Source organism: Telopea speciosissima, chromosome 3 (assembly GCF_018873765.1).
Source record: "Telopea speciosissima isolate NSW1024214 ecotype Mountain lineage chromosome 3, Tspe_v1, whole genome shotgun sequence".
Lineage (NCBI taxonomy): Eukaryota > Viridiplantae > Streptophyta > Magnoliopsida > Proteales > Proteaceae > Telopea > Telopea speciosissima.
In genome coordinates, this window is record NC_057918.1 from 30,201,155 (window position 1) to 30,224,539 (window position 23,385).

The 23,385-nt window shown below is 38.8% G+C and overlaps 1 protein-coding gene across 2 annotated transcripts in view; it reads right to left on the bottom strand.

Moving 5' to 3' along the window:
• The window catches only part of LOC122653998 (SRSF protein kinase 2), a 31,863-nt gene that overhangs the window by 1,810 nt on the left and 6,668 nt on the right, over positions 1-23,385 (bottom strand). The window contains exon 3 of one of the 2 annotated variants that reach the window (XM_043847972.1): positions 15,856-16,210. The exons of the other annotated variant lie outside the window; for it this stretch is intronic. Coding sequence (XP_043703907.1) covers positions 15,935-16,210 — 276 coding nt within the window. The 3' untranslated portion in view covers positions 15,856-15,934. Of the gene's footprint in view, positions 1-15,855; positions 16,211-23,385 lie in introns of those variants that run through there. 2 annotated transcript variants of the gene reach the window in all.

Below are 23,385 nucleotides of genomic sequence, written 5' to 3' on the forward strand. Positions count from 1 at the left end.
CTCGACTGATCCTGTATCCGTGGATCGGTTCGGACAAGGGGAAAAAATGTAAAAAAAAAAAAAACTCTTTTCAAACGAAACAGGGGTAAATCTGTCCGATCAGGACTGATACAGACCGATCCGGATCAGTATTGGCCGAGGCTGATACCGATTACTAAATACATGGGCCCACTGGAAGGAGGAACTTTGACATGAAGGAGAGGTGGGATTGATGTCAATGTTACAATATATCCGTGGATCGGTTCGGACAAGGGTAAAAATGTAAAAAAAAAATTACTCTTTTCAAAGGAAACAGGGGTAAATCTGTCCGATCAGGACCGATCCGGATCGGCCGAGACCTCGGCCGATACCAATTACTAAATAGATGGGCCCACTGGAAGGAGGAACTCTAACATGAAGGAGAGGAGGGATGGATGTCAATGTTACAATATCCATGTGTATTCAGAGTGTGGAGGTGGCAGTGGACCCATCTTTCTAAAAGTCCAAAAACTTGGTGTCATATATATATACAACCAACCTATCCGAAAAGGGAATGCATGGGGATTATATCATTTTTTAGGTTCCTTGTGTACTTTCCATCTGCTTCTAATCAAATTGTGTTGATAGTCATCAAATAACAGAAATACATAAATAAATAATAAGCACTGGCGATCTGGCTACCTGGAAGCTAGGAGGGGATCCATCTCCAATGAATATTTTTCTCACGTGATAGAATCTAGTGGTCTCCAAAATCTACAAACATTAGCCCGGCCCCCCATCATCATCTAACCATGGGTTGATTTTTAAACCAATCCAACATTGCCATATGTTAGAAAAGGGCTTTGAAAAATTGTTACCAAATGACAAGTCCACATGGCAAGAGTGGGCCATGCAGCAGGAACCCCTTCAAGCTAACAAATATTAGTGAAATCAGGAAGGTCTAACGAAATCCATAAAGAATATCCAGATGGAAAATGGCCACCCGCAATTAGAGGATAAACAAATCGAATATTAGGCGAAGCTGTTAGAGTTTATGTAATAAAGGTACTTTGGGCACTGGTTTATTATCTTGTTGTCTTATATTGTATTTTTTTTTTACCTTTTACCTCCCTAAGGAGGTGTATGTAATTCCTAATAATATGTTAGTACATCCATGACCATCCTTAGTATCCTTTTTGGATATCCCAAATGAAATTTGCGATGAGGGTTTTTGATTCGCTCCTCTATCCCACGTTAAGATTCTATAATAAGGTGGGCTTGGGCACAAGCTCAACTTCTTCAATTAGGCTACCATCTGGGGCTTGGTTTAGCTGAGGATGGGATTTGCGACCTGATTAGTCTCCCTGCGCTACTAGGCACCTTTGGTTTAGGCTTTAACCAAAAGTTCACTTTGGATTGAGAATGTCCCCCTTTTAGGTAGTAGGGGATTCATAGACTGAACTTGACAGGTTCGACTACAGAAAGCACCTCGCTACACAAGTCGCACCTATCAATATAGGGGAGAGGACTCCATTCTCTCTCCCATACGATTCCACACTCTTTTCTCTTCTTCTCTTTTCTTCCTCTCATGTTCTCTTCTTCTCTTCTCTGTTCTCTTGAATCGATCCTGGCAATATTTCCAACTTGGTATCAGAGCTTGGTTTGAGAGTCGACCAAGCTTATACATCCTTAGTATCTCCCTTTGGAACCATAGAAGAGTAGACGGTTCCAATAAAGGCCATACTATGTAAGAAAACTTGAAGATCTAATGGAGTTCTTTCATCAACTAGAAGACCTAATGCAAGGAGATTGGAGATTGTGAAGGCCGTTTGAAGAACAAGGAAGCCTGTACAAAGTTACCGCCACCGTCTCCTTCAAATTCTTGTTTCTCTCTACTCAAGCAACACTTGAGAGGGGCTGGGCTTGCTAGGATCACCCAGGGGTTGGCTGTCTATCCCCCATGGTCTCGGTTGCTAGAAATGTGTTGTTGGAGCACAATTCATCCCCTGAAAATCTGCCAGATACCACCAGTTTGGTTTTTTTGACCTATATTTTGTTTGAAATGCTGTGTTGTGATGTTTGGTTGTTGTGGGCTGGTGAGTTACATCAATTGAGACTTATTTGTTGTTATGAGATGAAGCCACATCGTGAAAAGCGTATATGGTTTGGTTTTCTTCCAGTTTCTATGGATTGCTTCCTACTTTGAGTACTGGGAAGAAGAAGTTGGGTAGAGTGTACTCCCCATTTGGATTGGACATTTTCCAAGTGTGTGTGCACATTATGTCGGAGGTCAATGGACCTATGGAAACTTCCAACTAGTGGTTTGAGTGGTATCAACCCTAGTCTGATTGCCTCTGAGAACCCCAACACACCAAATATCCATTATGAAGTTGGACAACACCAACTATTTGGATTGGGCTCACTCAGCGAAGTTGTCTCTGCGAAGTTGGGGGAAGCTGGAGTACATTACTAGTACCATTAAGGCTCCTGAGTCAAGTGGTCTGATGTATCTGAAATGGGAGACTGAGAACTCAATCACTATGACTTGGTTGATAATCTCCATGAAACCTGGGATTGGTAGGAGGCTTATGGGAAATGAGACTACCAATGACATTTGAGATAGTGTCTCTAAGACGTTTGACCGAGTAGGTGACTAGGAGAAGGTCTACCAACTCCTTCAGAAAATAATCACAATGAAGAAATGTGACAAGACTATTCTGAATATTATAACTCAGTTATTGGTCGGTGGGAGGAGTAAGATCACTATAGGGACCTCCAACTGTTCAACCTCGAGGACGAAGCAAAGGTATATAGGACACTTGAGAAGAACATGTTCTTATCCTACTTGGCAGGCTGAACCGGAATATGAGCCAATCCGGGTACAAATTTTGGGACATTCACCGATCACATGACCGGTATGTCTCAATGTTATGATACATATTCTATCTGCTCTAGTAGAGATAAGGTTAGAGTTGTCGATGGTTCACTTTCCTCTATTTTTGGTAAGGAGAGCGTTCATGTTACCTCTTCCATTTCCCTTGATTCGGTTCTTCATGTTCCAAACTTTGCCACTAACTTACTATTTGTAAGTCATTTAACCAAATCCTTGAATCGTTGTGTCACCTTCTTTTCCTCTTATTGTCTTTTTTAGGATTTGGTGACGAGAAATATTATTGGCAGTGGACGTGAAGAGAAATGGCTCCATCTCCTTGAAACCCGAACACCTTTTTTTACTGCAACTCAGTCTTATAGGTGTAGGCGTAGTGACAACAACATTGTTGATTCTGGGATGCTTTGACATCAATGCTTAGGCCATCCCTCTCTTAGTGTTATGACAAAACAGATGCCTCACTTGTTTTCTTTTAGTTCTACTTCTCCTGTATTCCAGTGTGAACCATGCTTGTTTGGCAAACATTGTCGTTCTTCTTATCCTAATCATGGTAATAGATTAATTGTTCCTTTTCATACTATGCATACTGATGTTTGGGGACCTGCTCCCACTACCACTTTGTTTGGCCATCGTTATTTTGTATCATCTGTTGATGATTATTCTCGAATTACATGAACCTTTTTGATGAACATAAAAGTGAGGTCTATGATGCTTTCAAAAATTTCTACCAAATGATTTGCACTCAATTTGAAACTAAAAATTGTGCGCTCTTCTAAAGGGATTAAAGCAGATCCGGGGTTCAGAAACCCAAATTGGATTGCTTATGGGCCCATCCGTAATAGAAGGCTCAAATAAGGGTTGATGGCAAAAATCCATAAATAATTTGAAGTTTATAACAATGGTGGCAATACTGTAAATAATGGGAAACTAAGAAGTGGGATAACACATATGATGGGCAAAGGGTATACTTGGAACTAAGGGTAAAATAAGGACATGAAGGATTAAAGGACTACGGGAAGGGGTATTATTGGAAAGGTGGGGCAATAAAATTAAAGCAACAAGAATCGTGGGAAAGGGGGTGTCGTCAGCCTTAGGAGAGAAAAGAAGGTAAAGTAGGACACAGAAGATAATCATAAATAAGGGGTAAATAGGGAATTGCAACAGTGGCTTAATAAAGTAAACCAAAAAAATAAACAAAAGGGTTTACAGAATCGTGGGAAGGGTGGTCTTCTTCAACCTTACACTGGATATAACTATGGCTATGGCGGTAAGGCAGCAGCAGTACTTTTGGAAGAACTTCCACATGACAAGCCCAAACAATCCAATATTCGGGGAACTGAGTTGCAATGCATCTCTCTATGAACTCCAGGTATTACACTATTACCTCAGCAATAAAACCTTGACTCACAGCAGGGAAGGAATTTTTGCCGAGAGGCTGTAAGGGTTTGGTCGCCCCAGGCAAGGGGTTCCTTCAATCCTAATCTGAGGGAGAAAGAGAAGAATAGCGGAGGGAGATCGATTCCCGTCTTGTGGAACTATTAGCATCGCTGAAACAGGGGATGGGGACATAGAAGGTGAGGCGAGAGAAAAACCAGACATGAGAGAGAGAGAGAGGTCACGAGTACCAATTTGGTAACCAAACCAAAAAAACTTTTTCATTCAAATCTGAAAATAAAACGTGATTACAAGAGTATTTAAAGATAAAACAAAGACTCGTAATTAAACTGTGAAACTGAAATTAACCTTAACTCTAAGGGACTCATAACTTTAAAAAAAAAAAATCCTAGATAGACTCTACCACTAAATAACCTATTAAAACTAAAATAGAAAATTACATGATAAACTCACTAATAAAAACTCTATTAAATAAATAGATTAAATACCCTACTGAACCCAAAGACCCAATTGGACCCGGTTCATCTTCACATGGATACCAAAATGGTTTTGGGTCAGTCTAGGGCAGTGCATCAGCATCAGGGGGAAATACATGCATGATGGACTCCAACACTTTTTTTACCAATAAGACCACTATCCATCAGCTTGCTTGTGTTGATACACCCCATTAGAATGGGATAGCTGAAAGGAAAAATCGCCACTTATTAGAAGTTACTATTTGGCATGTATGTACCTAAGACTTTTTTGTCTGATGCCCTTCTTACTGTCAAGGTACTAAAACTCGGGTCTCGGTACCAACTCGACTCTTCGAAAAACCGAGGCGAGTCGAGATCTCGGCAAGTTGGTGCATTTTTTTTTTTTTCAACTCGAAGCCTCAACTTTGGGTCAACCTGAGATCTGTACCCGAGATCTCGCCTAGATATGTCGAGTTTTGTCCAATTAGGTAAGGTATTTAAGTGGTAGGTGGGTTAAAATAATAACCGAGATCCAACCGAGATCCGAGATCTCGCCAAGATATTGCACTTTTGAGACTCGCAGGCAATCTCGTCTCGGGATTTTGAAAATCCGAGAAACTCGGCGAGATCTCGAACTATGCTTACTGCTACCTTTTTAATCAATCGTATGTCCACTAGTCTTCTTGGTTCCAAATCCCCTTTGGAAATTAGGTCACCTCAAACCTCTGCTTTCTCTCTTCCTTCCAGGGTGTTTGGGTGTTTGCTATGTCCATGTTAATAAATCTGCTCAGACTAAGCTTGACCCTAAGGCCCTCAAATGCCTTTTCATTGGGTATGCCCCCTCTACCAAAGGCTATAAGTGCTACCATCCCTCTTCCCAAAGGCGCCTTCTCTCCAAAGATTTCACCTTCTTTGAATTTGTGTCTTTCTTTACTCCTCATCAGCATCCTCTTCAGGGGGAGAAGAGTGGAAGTGAAGAGTCTGCAGGAGTCATCCCTCTCCTTTCACCTTTGCCTCTCTCTCCTTTCCTGCTTGATATGGGGAAACACAAGGAAGTGGATGTTGTTGATCATTCAGAGGGTTCTGGTAATTAGAAGAAATTACTTGTGTACAAAAGAAAGGAAAAGACGACCTACTAAGAGTCCTCTTTGGATCCACATCCTAAGATTTATCTTCCTTAGTTAAGTACCACTTATTCCCCTCCTTCTAAGTTAGAACTTTCCATTCCTATTCGAAAGGGAAAGAGAGCTTGTACTAATCCTATAGCCAAGTTTGTTTCCTATGATGATATATCTTCTACAGGTATTTCTTTATCTGTTGTTATTTCCTGTAATCCCATTTCCAAGAATGTCACCGAGGCTATCTCTGACCAAAAGTGGAAGAAAACCATGTGTGAGGAAATGAAAGCCCTTTAGAAGAATTGTGCTTAGAAGTTGGTTGATCTTCCCAGGGGGAGAGTTCCAATTGGTTGTAGATGGGTCTACACAATCAAGTAGTATGGCACTGTTGAGAAATATTAAGCCAGACTGGTAGTATGGAGGAGCAAAAAACAGCTTGTTGTGGCTAGATCAAGTGCAGAGGCAGAACTTAGGGCAATGGCTTATTGAGTGTGTGAACTCCATGGTTAAAACAGATAGTCCAAGAGTTGGGATTTGACACTGAGGAACTTATGCGGATTGTGATAACAAGGCTGCTATAAGTATTGCTCACAATCCCGTGCAACATGAGCGTACCAAGCACATTGAATGAAATAGATTGACATTTTATCAAGGAGAACATTGACTCTGCTTACATTTACACTCCTTTTGTGAAGACAGGTGATCAATTGGCAAATATCTTCACCAAAGGGCTCATCTTTCACCAGTTCAGTACCTTTTTGTGCAAGCTAGGAATGTATGACATTTATTCTCCAGCTTGAGGGGGAGTGTTAAAGTTTATGTAACAAGAGTACTCTGGGCACTGGTTTATTATCTTGTTGTCTTATATTGTATTTTTTCATTTTTACCTTTTACCTCCCTAGGGAAGTGTATGTAATTCCTAATACCATGTTAGTAAATCAATATAGGGAAGAGGAGTCCATTCTCATACAATTCCACTTCTTTTCTCTTCTTCTCTCTTCTTCCTCTCATCTTCTCTTCTCAGCTTTTACTTCCTTCTCTCTTCTCCTAAATCGATCTTTGCAATATTTCCAACTGAAGCAACTAGAATTAAGTACAAAAACCAGCCAAGACAGACATAATATAATAAAAGAATAAGTAGTCCATGTGATTCACAGCAAGTTATTTTGACAGAAATTACAGAATCACAATCTTATGCTAAAGAAAACTGTAATTTTTCCACTATATAACTATTTGTTGGTGATCATATACATGACGGAAAACGCAGATGTTGGTATAAGTAGAACATGTATTAATGGTCTAATACACCATATCTGAATAAAAAAAGGCGAAATACCATACTAATAAACCACAAAGACATTACAAAGACTCAAGTTTCACTGTCCAAATTTTAGTACTTAATCTGGAGATGCACTTAATAAAGGTCACAATACTCCGCTCCCAGGTGATATTACTATTCATGGTAGAAACAATTAAAACTTTAGATACTCATTTATCAAGAGAGAGAGAGATTAGATCCTTGAATCAAGATACTGAAGGACTGTTGAGACAAGTGGGCAAGAGTCTTCTTGGATCTACCCTTCTTTTAACCCACCGCATAATTTGACCTATTTTCCTGTTCTGTGATCCACTGGGCCTAAAAAAATTTGCAGGCACCACATAAGATTTGTCCATTGTTGACCAATGATAATTTTCCCTGCAGCTTACCCAAAAAGTTTGGTTGCAGCTGAGCTCTTTAATCAATACATGGAAAGGGTGAACTCACAATATCTGGTTAACTTTATGAACAATTAACCAAGGAAAAATTCAAGAGTTCTATACCAATATTTGCAGTTACTTAGCTCTTCACAATGAAACAGGGACCAGCTTCACAAGTGGGTAATGTCAGCCAAACCATTTTCCAGTCTAGGTACACTCTGAAGTAAGAAAGTCAATAATAGGCCATAAAACCCATAGCATGAAACTGCCTAATGAAGTATGTGAACCCTTGCCATAACTCCTGATCAAAACCATAATGTTGGCTGAATCACCCTCTACAACAAGCTGCAGAATAGCTCAAAAAGAGACGAGCTGATACAAATATATCAATTCCTGTCCAGTAGAATTGCCCTTTCTCATTGGTCCTGATTTGCTTTGCTTGAATAGGGTACAAAAACAGGACACTGATTCAAGTGAAATGGGGCCACACTATCCACAATAAGATGCATAGTAATGTAGTACTGTAATTGAAAGATCAAAACAGTACCACAATACAAAATCATTTAATCAAAGGAAGGTTCAGATTAGGGAGATCTTATATAACACATAATCAGATAGTGTGATGGGGCTGGAACTGAGGTCAAGCGTAAGTATTATGGAGGGAAAGGTATGCTGAAAGCTTGAGTAAAATCAGGTGGTTAAAACAGTAGATATAGGCAATTCCTAGTGACAATAGGAATAGGGGTAAAACAATAAATTAGACACTGAAATTAGGGTGTGAAAGAAGCAATTAGTTTACTGATTTCAGATATGAATAAACCTAGAATCAACAACCTAATTGATTGGTGAAAACAGAATTGAATTTCAGTTATGGATGACCTAAACAGCAGCTCTAATGGAGGTAGGGGTATAATGGGAAAATCAGAAATATAAAAAGACCCAACTGTCAGAACAAGGTCAGAATTGAATTGAGTTCTGTATTTCAAGATGATCGGATGGTTGGTTTGCTTAATCTGAAAAAAAAAAACTTGTATATGAATATGTCTAGAATCTAGGATTCTAGTTGCAAAAAATTAAGAACACACTTGATAATGACCAAGATCTGAAAATAAGATGAACAATCAGCAGTAGTAGAACAAGAACAGCAGAAAATAACTCCAGAGCTTCACAGCACAAGGTGGTTCGATTGGATCAAACAAAAGGGGTTTCTTGATCAAACCCAAGAGATTTTTCAATGGAGAAGAAGAGTAGCAACAGCAACTTTTTCATTAATCAAATTCGAGTACTATGCTTGCCCCCCTTACAACAACAACATCCAAGCCTTGTCCCAACTTAATGGGGTTGGCTACATGGATCTTATAAGAGATAATAGAGTAATACTAATGAAGTAAAAAGGGAGGGGGGGGGGGGATACAGGTAAAGAGGGGGTACACAACATCGACACAGACCAAATGGGTGTCGATAGAATAAAATTAAAGAAATAAAAGGGGAGGAGGGGGCATACAAAACGACCCTTCTTAGCTACGTACCGCTTCTTAGCTGCCCAACATTCTGCTCTAGGTGTCGAAGAGGAGTGGAATACAAGCACACAACAACAAAGTCCAACTAAATGGTATCGACCACACGGATCTTTGATCTCCAATCAGCTCTATTTGAGGTCATACTAGGAGCAAGGCCTAAGCTAAGCATGTCTTTCTTTACCACTTCTCCTAAGGTTATCTTAGGCCTGCCCCTAGTTCTTTTGGTTCCCTCAATCCAGATCATGTCACTCCTCCGAACTGGGGCCCTTGAAGGCCTCCGTTGAACATGGCCATACCACCACAAACGACTCTCTCTAAGTTTATCATGTATCGGAGCTACTCCAAACCTAGCTCTAATATGATCATTCCTTACTTTATCCTTCCTAGTTTTCCCACTCATCCATCTCAACATCCTCATTTGTGCAACACCAAGTTTATTTATATGGCACTTCTTCACAGCCCAACATTCCAACCCGTACATCATAGCTGGTCTAATGACAATTCTATAAAATTTTCCTTTAAGCTTTAAAGGGATATGCCGATCACACAATATTCTGGTCATGCCTCTCCACTTCACCCACCCTATTTTAATCCTTTGGGTAACATCATCATCTATGTCGCCTTTCTTGTTTACAATTGATCCTAGATATCTAAAGTGGTCACTTTGCAGGATCTCCTTCTCAATATTCACCACTTTATTATCCGTCTCAGAGCTGCTAAAGTTACACAACATGTATTCGGTCTTAGTTCTACTTATCTTCAGGCCTTTTGATTCCAAGGTTGATCTCCATAGTTCCACTTTGGCGTTAACCCGTTAATACCTGTTTTTGTCTCATCTATCAAAACAATATCATCTGCAAAGATCATACACCAAGTGACTACCCCTTGTATGCTTCTAGTTAAGTCATCCATGATAAGCGCAAACAAAGAAGGGCTTAAGGCTGATCCTTGGTGTAACCCAATTGAGATTGGGAACTCACTTCTTTGGCCCCCCCGCTGTTCTAACGCTAGTCACCACGTCAGCATACATATCGTTTTGCCACCCTAACAAATTTATATAAAATACTCAAAAATAGACTCAAACACTGAAAAGGAAAGGCCTAACCCAATCCTTAACTAATTAGGTAACCTAAACTGAATAGGAAACTAAAATAAAGAAACTTACTCAATGAGATAGTCAAACTTCAAGTCCTAACATGCCTATGACATATGTTTGATGAGGACTCCACTACTTTAATAGCCAACTAAAGAATTAAATCAGCAACTTAAATTGAACCACATAGAAAACATAGAACTGGTTCAACTGAACTAATCTAAACAACTTAAAAATAAACTAAGTAAAGAAACAAACTAGCTAATCCCGTATGCGACCTTATTACCCATACATTAGGCCCATAAAAGTGGCCTATTACATTGAAAACACCATGGACCAAAGCCCAACATGTAGACAACCCAACCCTAGACTTATTCGTAGCCAAACAAGCCCAGTTTTGTGAAGAATCTGCATCACATAGCTTCAAAAGCAACAGAAAAGAAAAGGCAAGAAAATTATAAGGCCATGACAAATGCACCCCTACAACACAAAACAACCCTCCATCCCATCCCCACCTACCGGAATTGAAGCAACAAAAAAACTTCCCACTCACAATTATCCCAAAACATCCAGCTACCTCCCAAAAGTAGATTTAAGAAATATTGTACTAATGGGAAGGGGATATAACTCAGAGACATCAGAGCCTCAGAGGAGAGTTGCAACTATCCAATGTCCTCTGCTTCGCTCCCTCCCACAAACAGCACACAGGAACCGTCTTTGTTTTCAATAAGAATAAAGCACCTTAACACTCAAATTTACACTCAATTTGGACACCACCAATAGTTTAACCCCTCATAGAAGCTCTAATTTCCTAATTCTAAAAACCTTGTCCACCAACGGACTCTAGACAGAGGTCCAAAACAATCACAATTTAACCGCTCCCAAAATAAAAGCCCCAAACCATTCCATCAAACTCTAATGAATCCTTAATCTTTCACCTGATGCAGATCGACCAGGGAGCACCCGGTCCAAATTCTGAGTTTATTCAAACCCATTGACGTCTGCCCCCAAGAGATATATCGTCCAGCAGAATTAAGGTGGATTTACTTCTAAAATTAAAATGGATTTCCAGAATTAAAGTGGATTTACTTCCAGAATTAAAGAGGATTTACTTCCAAAATTGAAGGAGGAGGTCCATCAGTTATTTAAGGAGATATGAGGCGATTGATTAGTTTTATTTGGAGACTGTCATTAGCTATCAGCCAGCCTGTCATGAAGGATTTATTTTCCAGAATTGAAGAGATATCGTTCAGCTCTATTAGGACTATTATTGGGTTTTCTTTAAATATATTTGTAATAGCCATTAGCAGGAACAATTAAGATAAAGAAAATTTGAAGTTTTCTTCATGAAGCTGTGCGCTTCAGTTGAGAGGTGAGATAACTTTGGGTGAGAGGCCCGGGAGAGAGTGAGAAGCTCAATCCAAATCTATCCTTCTACGGTCTACCTATCTACTACTACCTTTCTTTATTAATCGATTTGCTTGTGAGAAATTTGTGTCCTGAATGTACTGCAATCTGAGATCCATTCGAAGATCTAATTGGGTGGTTGCTATCTTTGTTCGATTGCTGAGAAGTGCTACTGCTGATATCTTAGTGATCCTGCTGTGGAATTACTTCCTAGTTGGGGACTGATTCTAATATATCACCACATCTCTTCTTACTTTTACAGTCGGATCTCAAACAGCCGAGGCTGTTGTACATAAGTGTGATTATAGAGTATTAGAATTACTGCTGTGTAAATTCTCTTGAATTTCCCTTTTGTTAGCCTCTGGAGATAGTTCACATTAAGCAGTGATTTTAACTGAATACTTGTTACTTCTTGAATTTGCAACTAATATTTTCTAATCTGAACAGTAAATTCAATTCGCTTGGAAAGGATTTCTTTCAAACACTGGAACTATAGGTTTCCCAATATAATAGTTCTGTATATGACTATATGTGCAAACTTTCATTATGTTATCAATCGATTGGGTTTCCAGATCGTTCAACTAGATTGACATTTGGGTTTTCCAGCTTGAATACAACCAGGTCAAATCTGTTATAGGCAACCCAGTCATACCTGTTACGAATGGTAGTAGATGGGTCAATTACTTAGTGGATTCACTAAAGTCTTACATTTTCAAGTCAAGAGGGTAAGAACTGACTATTGTTTCAATGATTTTTCAGAATTTTGTACTTTATTGTTTTATTAGATTATTATCAGTGTAGTTGACTGTTATTTTTATTGCTACTTAACATGTGATGCAGGAACATCCACGTAGCAAACTAAAGTGACTTGATATGCTCTACAGACTACAGAGTGTTGGATTAGTTTTTGGTGATTATAGCACTATAGCATTGTATTAAGAAAATTGGTTATTTCCATCGCTTTTCTTATGGTTTCTAATGGTCTAATTTTGGATTGGTTATTTCCGTCACTTTTCTTATGGTCTAATTTTGGATGGTCCAAACTCTGTTTTGCGTGATATTAGTGTCATCTGGAAGAATGAGTTCCCTATCCAACAAGACCAACCTTGTAATTCTGAGCTATATTTGAGATTGTGGCCAATATACTGGTATGGTGCAAATTTGTGACAGGATTATTGTTCTAGAAAGTCTAATTAGATTAGGAGTCTTATTCTAGGTTTATTTCTTAAATTAGGCATTCTCATTTGTTCAAGAAAGGAGCTAAGCACTCATGGGAGTTATAAAATTGTAATTAAGGTCACATTAGGAATTCTTCTATTAGAGCCAATTTGTTCAAGAAAGGAGCTAAGCACTCATGGGAGTTATAAAATTGTAATTAAGGTCATATTAGGAATTCTTCTCTTAGAGCCAACAAGTCATACTCATGTGGGACATAGAGGTCTGGTTATTACCAATAAAAATCCATGTAATAAGCATATTTTGAGTGGAATTGTTTGGTTTTATGTTATGGTTAAGGGAATGATTAACTTCCAAGTGGTTTGACAATCAAACCCTAGTTTTATTCATGGTGAGGAAGCCCCTATCTATTTTTCTTTCTTTCAAGTTATGTTTATAGATTTATTTGGCATAGTTGTCAAGGCGTTGCTTAGGCGTCCAAGTGATTGGTTGCCTTGGTCACCTTGTTGGTGTTGCCTTGCATCGAGGACCCTATAACGCCTTGGGTTGCATGGACGTCGTGTCAACTATGCTATTTAGGTCCATTACATGAAGATTTTGTAAAGCTACCTGCATCGGAGGTTCATCCCAACAGGTGTTGGGTTCTATGGATGCCCATCCTGCAGTAGTAGGAGATGCAATGGGCATGGCCCAATATATACAAAGTTCAATTTGAACTCTATTAAGAAGTCTAGATGTGCTCATAGTAAGAGATGTGTTGAATTATTTATCCACCCGTGTCCCCCTTTGGATAGCCCGCCATATTAGAGCTTCTGTATGATGTACATATTGTTTCCTCCCTTTCCTACAAGGTCGGCCTTTTAGATGATGCGGTTCCAACATGGTATCAGAGCAGGCAGGGGTCACGGTATCGAGTCCCCCTGGGAGCGGGCAGGTGTAAAATTATTTATCCACCCGTGTCCCCCTTTTGGATAGTCCGCTGTGTTAGAGCTCCCGTTTGATATGCATATTGTTTCCTCCCTTTTCTAAAAGGTCGGCCTTTTAGAGGAAGCGGTTCCAACAAGATGCAATGGCCATGGCCAATATATATATTTTACTCAAGTTTTCTCTTTTGTTATTGAAAATCAGAGAATATTCCACTATATGCTTTGGTTCTGTGGTGCTACTGTTCTCCAAAAGTGATTCCCAGCAATATGTAAGAGTGATTTTTTTTATACATTTTTTTCTTTTTCCTTTTTTTTTTTATTTTTATAAATATCCCTTCTAATATCTTCTTCCTTCTTAATTTTATTGGATTTGTTCTGCAACTTCAATCTCACTACAAAATAAACTATTCAAGCAACTAATCCTTCCTTTATAAAAGCCTTTAACTTCAAGCACAAACTATCAACTGTTTTTAATAATTAACCACAATCTATGAATCAAAAAAAAAAAAAAAAAACTATATTTTTTACTCAAATCATCTCTAGTTGATGGGGGATGTATTACATATATATAGACCTTCTAAAATTCCTAATTTGACTCATAAAAGGACTCCTAATCACTCTAATACACTCAATAAAGTAAATAAACTAAATACTAATTCTATCTAGCTATTAAGTTTTCTAATCTAACTCAAGCACTCAATTTAACTACTAATCCCATGCACTAACATTACCCCCACTGATGCAATTCCGGGTTAAAATAACCTTTAATGGGTTCGCTATGGGCCCACAAGTGACAAATTGCACAAATTGAATGAATAATGGCACTTTAGTAAATATTCAGAACCTTTAGTACCCTCTTGAAGGTGAAGAATAAGAGAAGAGACGAATCATTAATTAAAATTAGGGGACAATACTAATGATGGGAATTAATTTTGTGATGGGTTTAAACAGAAATAAAATTCCAGAACCAGGGGTTATTTGTAAAATCAATGATCTGCCCTTAAAAGCAAATAAGAAGAAAGATCTTCTTCTTCTTCTCAATAGTTCAGCCACGGTAGAGTAAATCCCAAATCAAGTGAAATCTCTCTCGCACCAACAAACTATTCCAAGAGAAATTATAAGCGAAGGAAGTCAACCCAATACCCTACCGAATGCAATCCTCAACAACTCCAACAATCAGTTTTTAGAAGAAGTATGAACCTCTGAAATTAAACTGGCAGTAGAACATGAACCAGTCTCAGTTGCAGGTAGGAATGCCAAGATTAAAGGAATTTTTCAGGGTTTAAGTATAGGGGTTTGATTCATCTAAGGGTAGGCTGCCTTCGACCCAAAATTCCAGGGCCAATCGATTGGGAATAATGATTCAGCAAAGTTTTTAATCTAATATTACCGCCCAGAACAGAGTAACAACGACACAAAGAGATGAAATAATCAGGAAGCAAGGATAATAAAGAAGAGAAAAGATGAATGTAAGATAAGATTAAAGGAGAGATTAACCTGAATAAGGGAAGGAACTGAAAAGAGGAGGTACAGATCTTGCGCACACGCAGCTCTTGGCAGCACACCAACGAAAACTTTCATTCAATTTTCAAATCTCAACTCTATCTTTTCCATCATGGGAGTACAAGCCCTTTTATAGAATTAAAGAAAGAAATCATATTCCTACTTTGAAACTGAAATAACCTAGACTCTAACTCTATTCAATCCAAAACGGGGAAAAAAAACAAACTTAAATAAAGTTGGACTCTTACTTCCTACGATTCTAATAACATGAATAAAATAAAACATTAAAAAGAATCCCAATTTGACCCATCTTCTAACTGCATCACCCACTTTATGGGGTTATATATTAGGCCCATTACATCAACAAACCCAAAAATAAGAAGCCTAAGAGGCTTATAGAAACCAACCATGGGCCCAAATAAAGTCTTCTGAGGCACAATTGACCCAATTGGACAATCTTAACTGCATCAGAAAGTATTTCCTTAATCCCCATCCTATTAGTCCTGCAAGGAAATTGAATATACCCCAGTTGTGCCCTCTGTCACCAGCATCATACAAAACTCATGTCTTTTGTATTGGATTCAAACTCCATTGGAGGTTATAGCTCAAGCAGCTTAATTGCCTACCCTGCTTTCTACACCAAAAGCTCCCACCACCTGAAACCCATCATTAAATCCTTCTCAAATTTAAACATTAGTTCTGGGAAAAAATTTTCCTCTATTTTAAACCTATAAACAACCTGTAACTCAAATTCACACTTTGATACCACAAATATACAGCAATGTGGATCAACATCTACTCAGCCCTACATACAAACCCATACTGAAACTTAGAAAACAGAAATGAACTGAATATACTAAAATGCCAGAGAATAGGGGAAATAATTTCAAAAATCAAACTAACTTCAACAAGGATTCCTATGATTCTCCATTTATTTAATACCTGAAGGGAGGTTGAATGTGCCAAGAGGCCCAGTTCCATGGCCAAGAATATTTTTTTATCTGATTTGGGGTTTCTGAAGGGGCTTGTTTTTTCTCTTGACTCATCCTGGAAGGCTAGAAATGCCATAATCTATGTACAAATGGGATCATAAATATATATACGACCTGAAAATGCAAAAATACACCTTCAAATCAATCCCAAAATGCTCAATCCAACAACTAAAATTCTATTGGTGGAGGGCCGGTAGGAAGAAGGGAAAACCCTGAGAAGAAATCAGAGTTGCAGGAGGAGAGAGGAGAAATCGCATAAGAAGAAAAGGAGGGGGCGGAAGAAGAGTGCACAGGCACACAGCCCTCAGACCATTCAAACCATAAACTCAATTTTTTTCTTCAAATCTGTCTCCAACAATGGGGAATTACATCATATATAAAGAGAAATAAAAGTCGCCTAAAAATAAAGACTAACTTTCTAACTAGGAAACTAGGAACAATTGGAAAACCAAATATCCTACGTAGCAAACTTCTAAAATAAAGAGAATAAAATAAACTAAAAGACATTATTTACCTAAATAATATAAATTCCTAAAATCCTACTAAATTCCAAAAACTCAATTTGGACCCAGTTCATCTCCATCTAGATACCAAACTGGGTTTCGGTTGGTCCAAGGTAGAGTATTTGCATCAATTCCCCCGGTGTTGAGAAAAACTCGTGTGTGAGATTTGTAGAATGGTAGAAATAAAAGCTCACAAGCGGGGGCTATAGGTTCCATGTCAAAATATGAAGCTTTGGAGGTGCATCCATGGCTGGAAAATCGTGGGGAAGAACGAATTCATTATGTGTAATAGCTTTCACTACACTGGAATCCGTCGTTACTCGATCCACGATCTGCTCATCTTCCGTTGCCACTATTGGCTGTTCTGGTTGAGGCTGTATCACTGGTGCTGCCTCTTTTGGCTTGGAACAAACATCATCAACTAACCCATGAAGAATGAATGTCTAGGACATGTGAAAAGGATGTAGAGTGCACAAGTCTCCATCACAATCAATGATGCCTTTTCGTTCTTCTAGCCATTCACGACCCAATTTAATAACACGCCGAGGAGAATCAAACACTTCACAATGAGCTCCATCACAATAACAAGAAACAGAGAATTCGATGAATACATAATCCTCAGAGTGAATAATGATCTGGTCGTTCTTGGAAAACATCTCTATCACAGATCGTGAGACAAAATTTTGGCTTTGCCCTTCATCGATAAACAACATAGCAAGCTTTCCATTGGGCAATCGAACTACAAACTTGAACACAAAGTAATCCATGGCTAGAAGAAAGTACTCAAATCAAAGAGTTAATGGCAATCCTATAAATAATGTGAAATATATAACAATAATGGTAGAATTGTAATATTAGGAAACACATCAGAGGAGCATCACATATAGAGGAGTGGGTAAACTTGGGAACTAAGGAAAATTTAGGATAAAGTGGAAATAAGGGACATCAGAGGAGTAACTTGGGGAAAAAAGATAAATTAAAGAAAATAAAGAGAAAAAAGGCCAATTTGAATATGGGTAGAAAGAGGGGCAATTCTGGAAAAAAGGAATTTAAGCCTTAAAATAAGTAAGACATTGGAAGGGTGGGGTAATGTTGGAAAATTGAGGAGTAATGGGACAACTTATCGTAGGGGGTAGATGACGTTATGGACTTGCTTTCTACCGCTGGAGAACCAGTGAGGAGATGGCAAGAGAAGTGCTGCGAGCTGCAACCGAGGAGCTCGAATCAAGCCAGCAGTGGAACTTCGACAACCAGTGATGCATGCTGGAGATGGATTTCGAACCACAGCTGCTGAAATCAGGTGCGATTTCTTCCTTTTGGTTTCAGTTCTCTTGCTCTCTCTTCTATTCTCTTCTTCTTTTGTTTTTTTTTTTTTCCGGTTCTGGCAGAACCAAAAAAAAAAGGTGGTGGGTTGGGGGTTTTGGTAAGGGAATCGAAAGAGATGGGATTGGGGGTTTGTCGGTGGGAATCACAGGAGTGGGGTGGGTCTCTGATCGAGAAATTTTTTTGTTTTCGACCTCTCTTTCTACAGAGACGACTCTTTTTTTTCGGTCACAGATGGGGAAACGAAGGGAGGGGTTGGGGAAGACCTGGGAAAGGGGTTACTGTGAATCGGGAGGGGTTGGGGAGATGGAAAGTGATTATGCAGGTTTTTTTTTTTTTTTTGGTTCACTGCTGCAGGTCGTACCACAGAACAGTAACAGCAGGGAAGAGATAGAGAAGAAGAAGAAGAAGAATGGGTTGAGAGAGATTAACAGGGAAGGGAGTGAAAGAGATTGATGGGGAAGGATGATGGATCCTTCGGCTTTGATACCAAATTGGTGGAGCGCCGGTAGGAAGAAGGGAAACCCTGAGAAGAAATCAGAGTTGCAGGGGGAGAGAGGAGAAATCGCATAAGAAGAAAGGGGGGAGGGAAGAAGACTGCACAGGCACACAGCCCTCAGGCTATTCAAACCATAAACTCAATTCATTCTTCAAATATGTCTCCAACGATGGGGAATTACATCATATATAAAGAGAAATAAAAGAATCCTAAAAATAAATACTAACTTTCTAACTAGGAAACTAAGAACAATTGGGAAACCAAATATCCTACATAACTAACTTCTAAAATAAAGAGAATAAATAAACTAAAAGACATTATTTCCCTAAATAACATAAATTCCTAAAATCCTACTAAATTCCAAAAAATCAATTTGGACCCGGTTCATCTCCATCTGGATACCAAACTGTGTTTGGGTTGGTCCAAGGTAGTGTATTTGCATCACCCATATTTCCCCAGGATCACTCATCAAAATTGAAGTTGATATAGTTGATATGTCAGGAGGGTGGGACCACCAACTTCATACCGGCAAGCAAGAAAGGGGCAAGGTTCCTCAGATGGAGCATATCCAACAAAGACTCTTAGCTCTGATAATTCAAAGAGTTCTGGTTTATTAGTATGTTACGATGAGTCACATGAAATCAGAATTTTTGTGATGAAGAGCTTATTTGCAAGTTCCTTTTGAAACTAAAGAGATCCATTCCATATAGGATATCTGCAATTTTCATTTTGTTGTAGTATTGATTGCTGGATTTTCAGTTGGGCCTGCAACAATAGTCTCATGGAAGACGTCTACTATGAGTCTAAGAAGAAATTTTTTGGCCATTACTATGACTGATGCAAATGCATCATAGATGAGTCTTTGCCGGAGAGAACACTCTAATCCACACCTAGTGATTTGATGAAAATAAATCCCAGATGTGGGCCATTTATTTTAATGGAAATAAGCTTTGGGTTGGGTTATGCATGTGTTGGCGTTGGGCCTCTGATCCAATGGGTTTTCTTTGTAATGGGCCACTTTAATGGGCCTATAAAATGGGTAGAGGGTAGGCATAAGGAATTAGTCAAGTGCATTTTTTTCTTTATTTTAATTGTTATTAAGTGTTTTAATTAGGTTGGATTAGGATTCTATAAGTCCAATCCTGCTTTGAGTCAGTTTTCTTCATTATTTTAATTCCTTAGTCAGTTAATGTTACCTTATTAGTTAAGGATTGGGTTGGACCCTACCTTTTTAGTGTTTGAATCCGTCTTTGAGTCTTGTAAGGGGCTACAGCCTTGTACATGAATTTGATGAGAAAAGTTTGGTTTTTGCCTTTGGTTCTGTGGTGATTCAAAATGCGCATTCCTTGTGTGAACCAAGGTGTGGTTGATGGTGAATCCAATCAACACCTTGCGGTGGGAAGTCCAGGTGCTTTTGGCTCTTATTCTAGTCTTCTTTAAGGTACTAACCTGTCTTATTTTCCCTGCAATTCTGCCCATTGTTTAGCTCCTGCAATACCCGGTCTTATCTTCACTAGGACTGTTGATTTGAGGATGACTTACATGACTAATTTCAATTCTAGTTTCAGAACCTTTCAATCGACTATACCCTCTTCTATGATCTGCTTTCACATACTGATTCCACTAAGTATTTGATACAGTCCTACTTCGAGTAGGATTGACCAATATTGACTTGGATTCTGAATCCGACATATACTGTTACTATTCTGATAATTCAGAAAATTGATATCCTACATTGGTTTTCTTTTGATGGATATGAATCTGTGATCTGAACCGTCATACAGTTCCTGGTCAGACAGATTTAAACTTGTCCTAGTGACTGTCACTAGGAATCCTTCATATCTTCAGATCCAGCCATTGGATCATGCTGAAACTTTCAGCAAGGTTTATACCAACTAAAAGGGAAACTCGACCAGGCTTGTAGCCTGATCTGATTAACTACTTTCATTTTATATGTTTTCTCCCTTTTTAGAATTTATGTCTCTGTTTCAATTCTGTTTTTAGTACTGGTTTATCCCTTAAATAAATACTACAGAAAGGGGGTTTAGTGGGGGGCAAACGGAACAAAATAAGGGGAGAAATAAAGGAGAAAGGAGTGGTATTGGACACAGAAAAACTGGGGCTACTGCCGGGGCAGCGGAACCCCACCAAGCGGAGGGGGGGGGGGGTGAGGAGGGGAACCTTCGATCTAAATCTCAAGATGAGGGTACTAGAGACGAAAGAGATGCAAGCAATCTTAGGGGCTGCCAGTACCATCAGTGCCCTCACCCCTCCTATTGTGAGGAACAGGGTAGGCAGCAGAAGAAGATACAAGATGGAACAGGAAGAAAAAAACAAGAACTAGCTGAAAGAATAATGGAAGAAGGAACAGAAGAGAAAACAAAGGTCAGAAGACTTAACGGAAGGGAAGGGAAGGAAAGAGAAGAAAGAAGAGAAAAGCACGCCACGCAACACTACAACAGAAAACTCAACCTTTCTTTCAATTCATTCTCATTCTGCCCTTTAATGTATTACATAGGCAATTTAAACTATAAAGGGAAACTCCCTTACATGATAATAAAAACCCAACTAAAAAATGGAAACTAAATAATCTAGGCTATATATCAAGGGAAAAGGCTGGGCACACCGCTAGTGTACCGTAAGCTAGCGCCTACTGTGTCTATCTCTCTCTCTCTCTCTTCCCCCTCAGAAATGTCCCCCCCTGCCCCTCTTGTATGATACCCATCTCCCACACCCATTGGTGCTGCCCGCTAGTTTACCGCACATGGGCAGTGTGCCTATCCCTCTCCCATATATCAAATATAGAAACTACCAAAAGAACTCCTACGTAATCTAACCACCCAAATATGATGAAATAAACTAAGCATTACATCTTATGTCAACTACCAAACGTCTACCAGTCCTTGCATACCAGAAAACTGGTTAGGACCGGTTCTTAGTTTGGGCCTCCAAAGTGGGTCATGTCTTGTCCAGCCAGGCCATAGCCTCTGCATCAGTATTGGTGCAATCCAACAGCGCTTTGACGACACACAGACGGTCAAGCTTGAGCTGAATGAATACAGTGGGAAACATGATCCACAGATATTTTATGATTGGTTGGTAAGCTTGGATGATTAATTTGACTAGTTCAAACTCTCTGAAACAACGAAGATGAAGGCTCGAACTAAATTGATCGGTGTAGCACACTAGCACGTGAATGGTGAAGGACTTATGAGAGAAAGCTCAAGAGTTGTGGCAAAACAGCCACTACGTGGGAGGAAATGAAAGAAGAACTGAAGGAAAAGAACCCACCAAAGCATATCAAAAGGAAGTTCACTTCAACAAGATTACCACCAAAAGGTATTTAAAGCTGAAGAGAACTTGAAGCAGCCATCTATGGAATTCATTAACAAGATAGGGAGTGTTGGAAGTCAGACACCAATAATGTTAAAGCACAAGTTAAGCTCAACTTTACACCATCAAAGGAAGAAACAAAGGAAGCATCCAAAGAAAAGGAGCCTGAAGTTGAAGATAAAGCAGAAGTGATCACAGTGAACTGTGATGATAAAGTATAGATAGTGCTTGAAGCTTCAAAGACAAAAGGTCAACGAGTAGAAGATTCTACTGAAGAGATCAAAGCAGACAAAGCTAAAATAGTGGAAGATGAGGCAATGATCAAGGACACTCCACAAGAGAACGTCAATATCCATGATGTTGTTCTTGAAGCGGTAGAGCTTGTGCCTCAAGTCTTCAATGAGAAGGCCACCAAAGTTGAGGGCTCTATGAATATGACATTCACAGTTGATATTGATTCAGCGTGATGCCACCAAGGTTATTTGAAGAGAAAGCTCCACACCTTGAAGACTACATTCCTAACATCCAGGAGCTGTCAGAGTTCTGTTATGTTTGAAATCGAACATTCACCACATAAAGTTGATTCCTTGACGTTCCAAACATAGATGTCAAGGCGCCGCCTAGGCGTCCAGGCAGATCTCTAGGGGCCTAGGCGACTGCTGCCTTAGTGTAGGGCGCCTTGCACTGATTTAATTGGTATCAGACCAAGTTCTGGCACTTATTTATGTCAAATATCATTTAAGTAAATGTTTTTATATTTGTATTTCATTTACTTAAGATATTTCATTCATCAAATACCCCCTATTTGAATCCAATAAAAATAGTTAAAAAATCAAATTCCAAAAGGATAAAAAGTCAACCCCCCCAATTCAAGAACAAAAATTGGATTTTTGGCGGTAGGTGAAATTTTCAACTTTCTAATGCTGAGTTTTTTCTCAAATCTAAAAATTCCATAAATCTTAATATGGTAAAACATTATTAAAAACCCAAAGTGCGGTAAAATATTCATTTGTTTTAATATTTTAAAAAATATTTTCATTCAAAGCGATTTTGACAGCATTCGCACACACCAAATAAGGTTTGACCGAAACATAACTCCTTCAATATAAATCAGATTTAAGCAATATTGGATTTGTTGGAAAGCTGGTTTTGTGTTCTACCTAATACAAAAAGTCTCATATAAAAACAAAATCATTTGATCAGTCAAACTTGTTAGAGAACAAGAACATTTCTCTAAATCAAGAGTAGTTTAATTACTTATTGATAAGATCATATTTTCTAAGAACAGTATAAACCAAATGTATGTTTTGATTGTTTCAAACTTCCAATAGCTTGCTTCTTCAGTTCTGTTGTCTTCTAGTTCTATGTTGATTTTTGATGACTTTATGTGGCTTAATATTGATTTTTGATTACTTGATGTGACTTACTGTTGATTTTTTATGACTTGGTGTTGCTTAATATTGATTTTTGATGACTTGATGTGGCTTAATGTTGATTTTTTATGATATAAGGTACATATTGTAGCATACTAAATAATGTTAGAAAAGAGGGGTAATAAAAAAAATAATACTTTTGCGCCTTGGTCAAGTAGGAAAC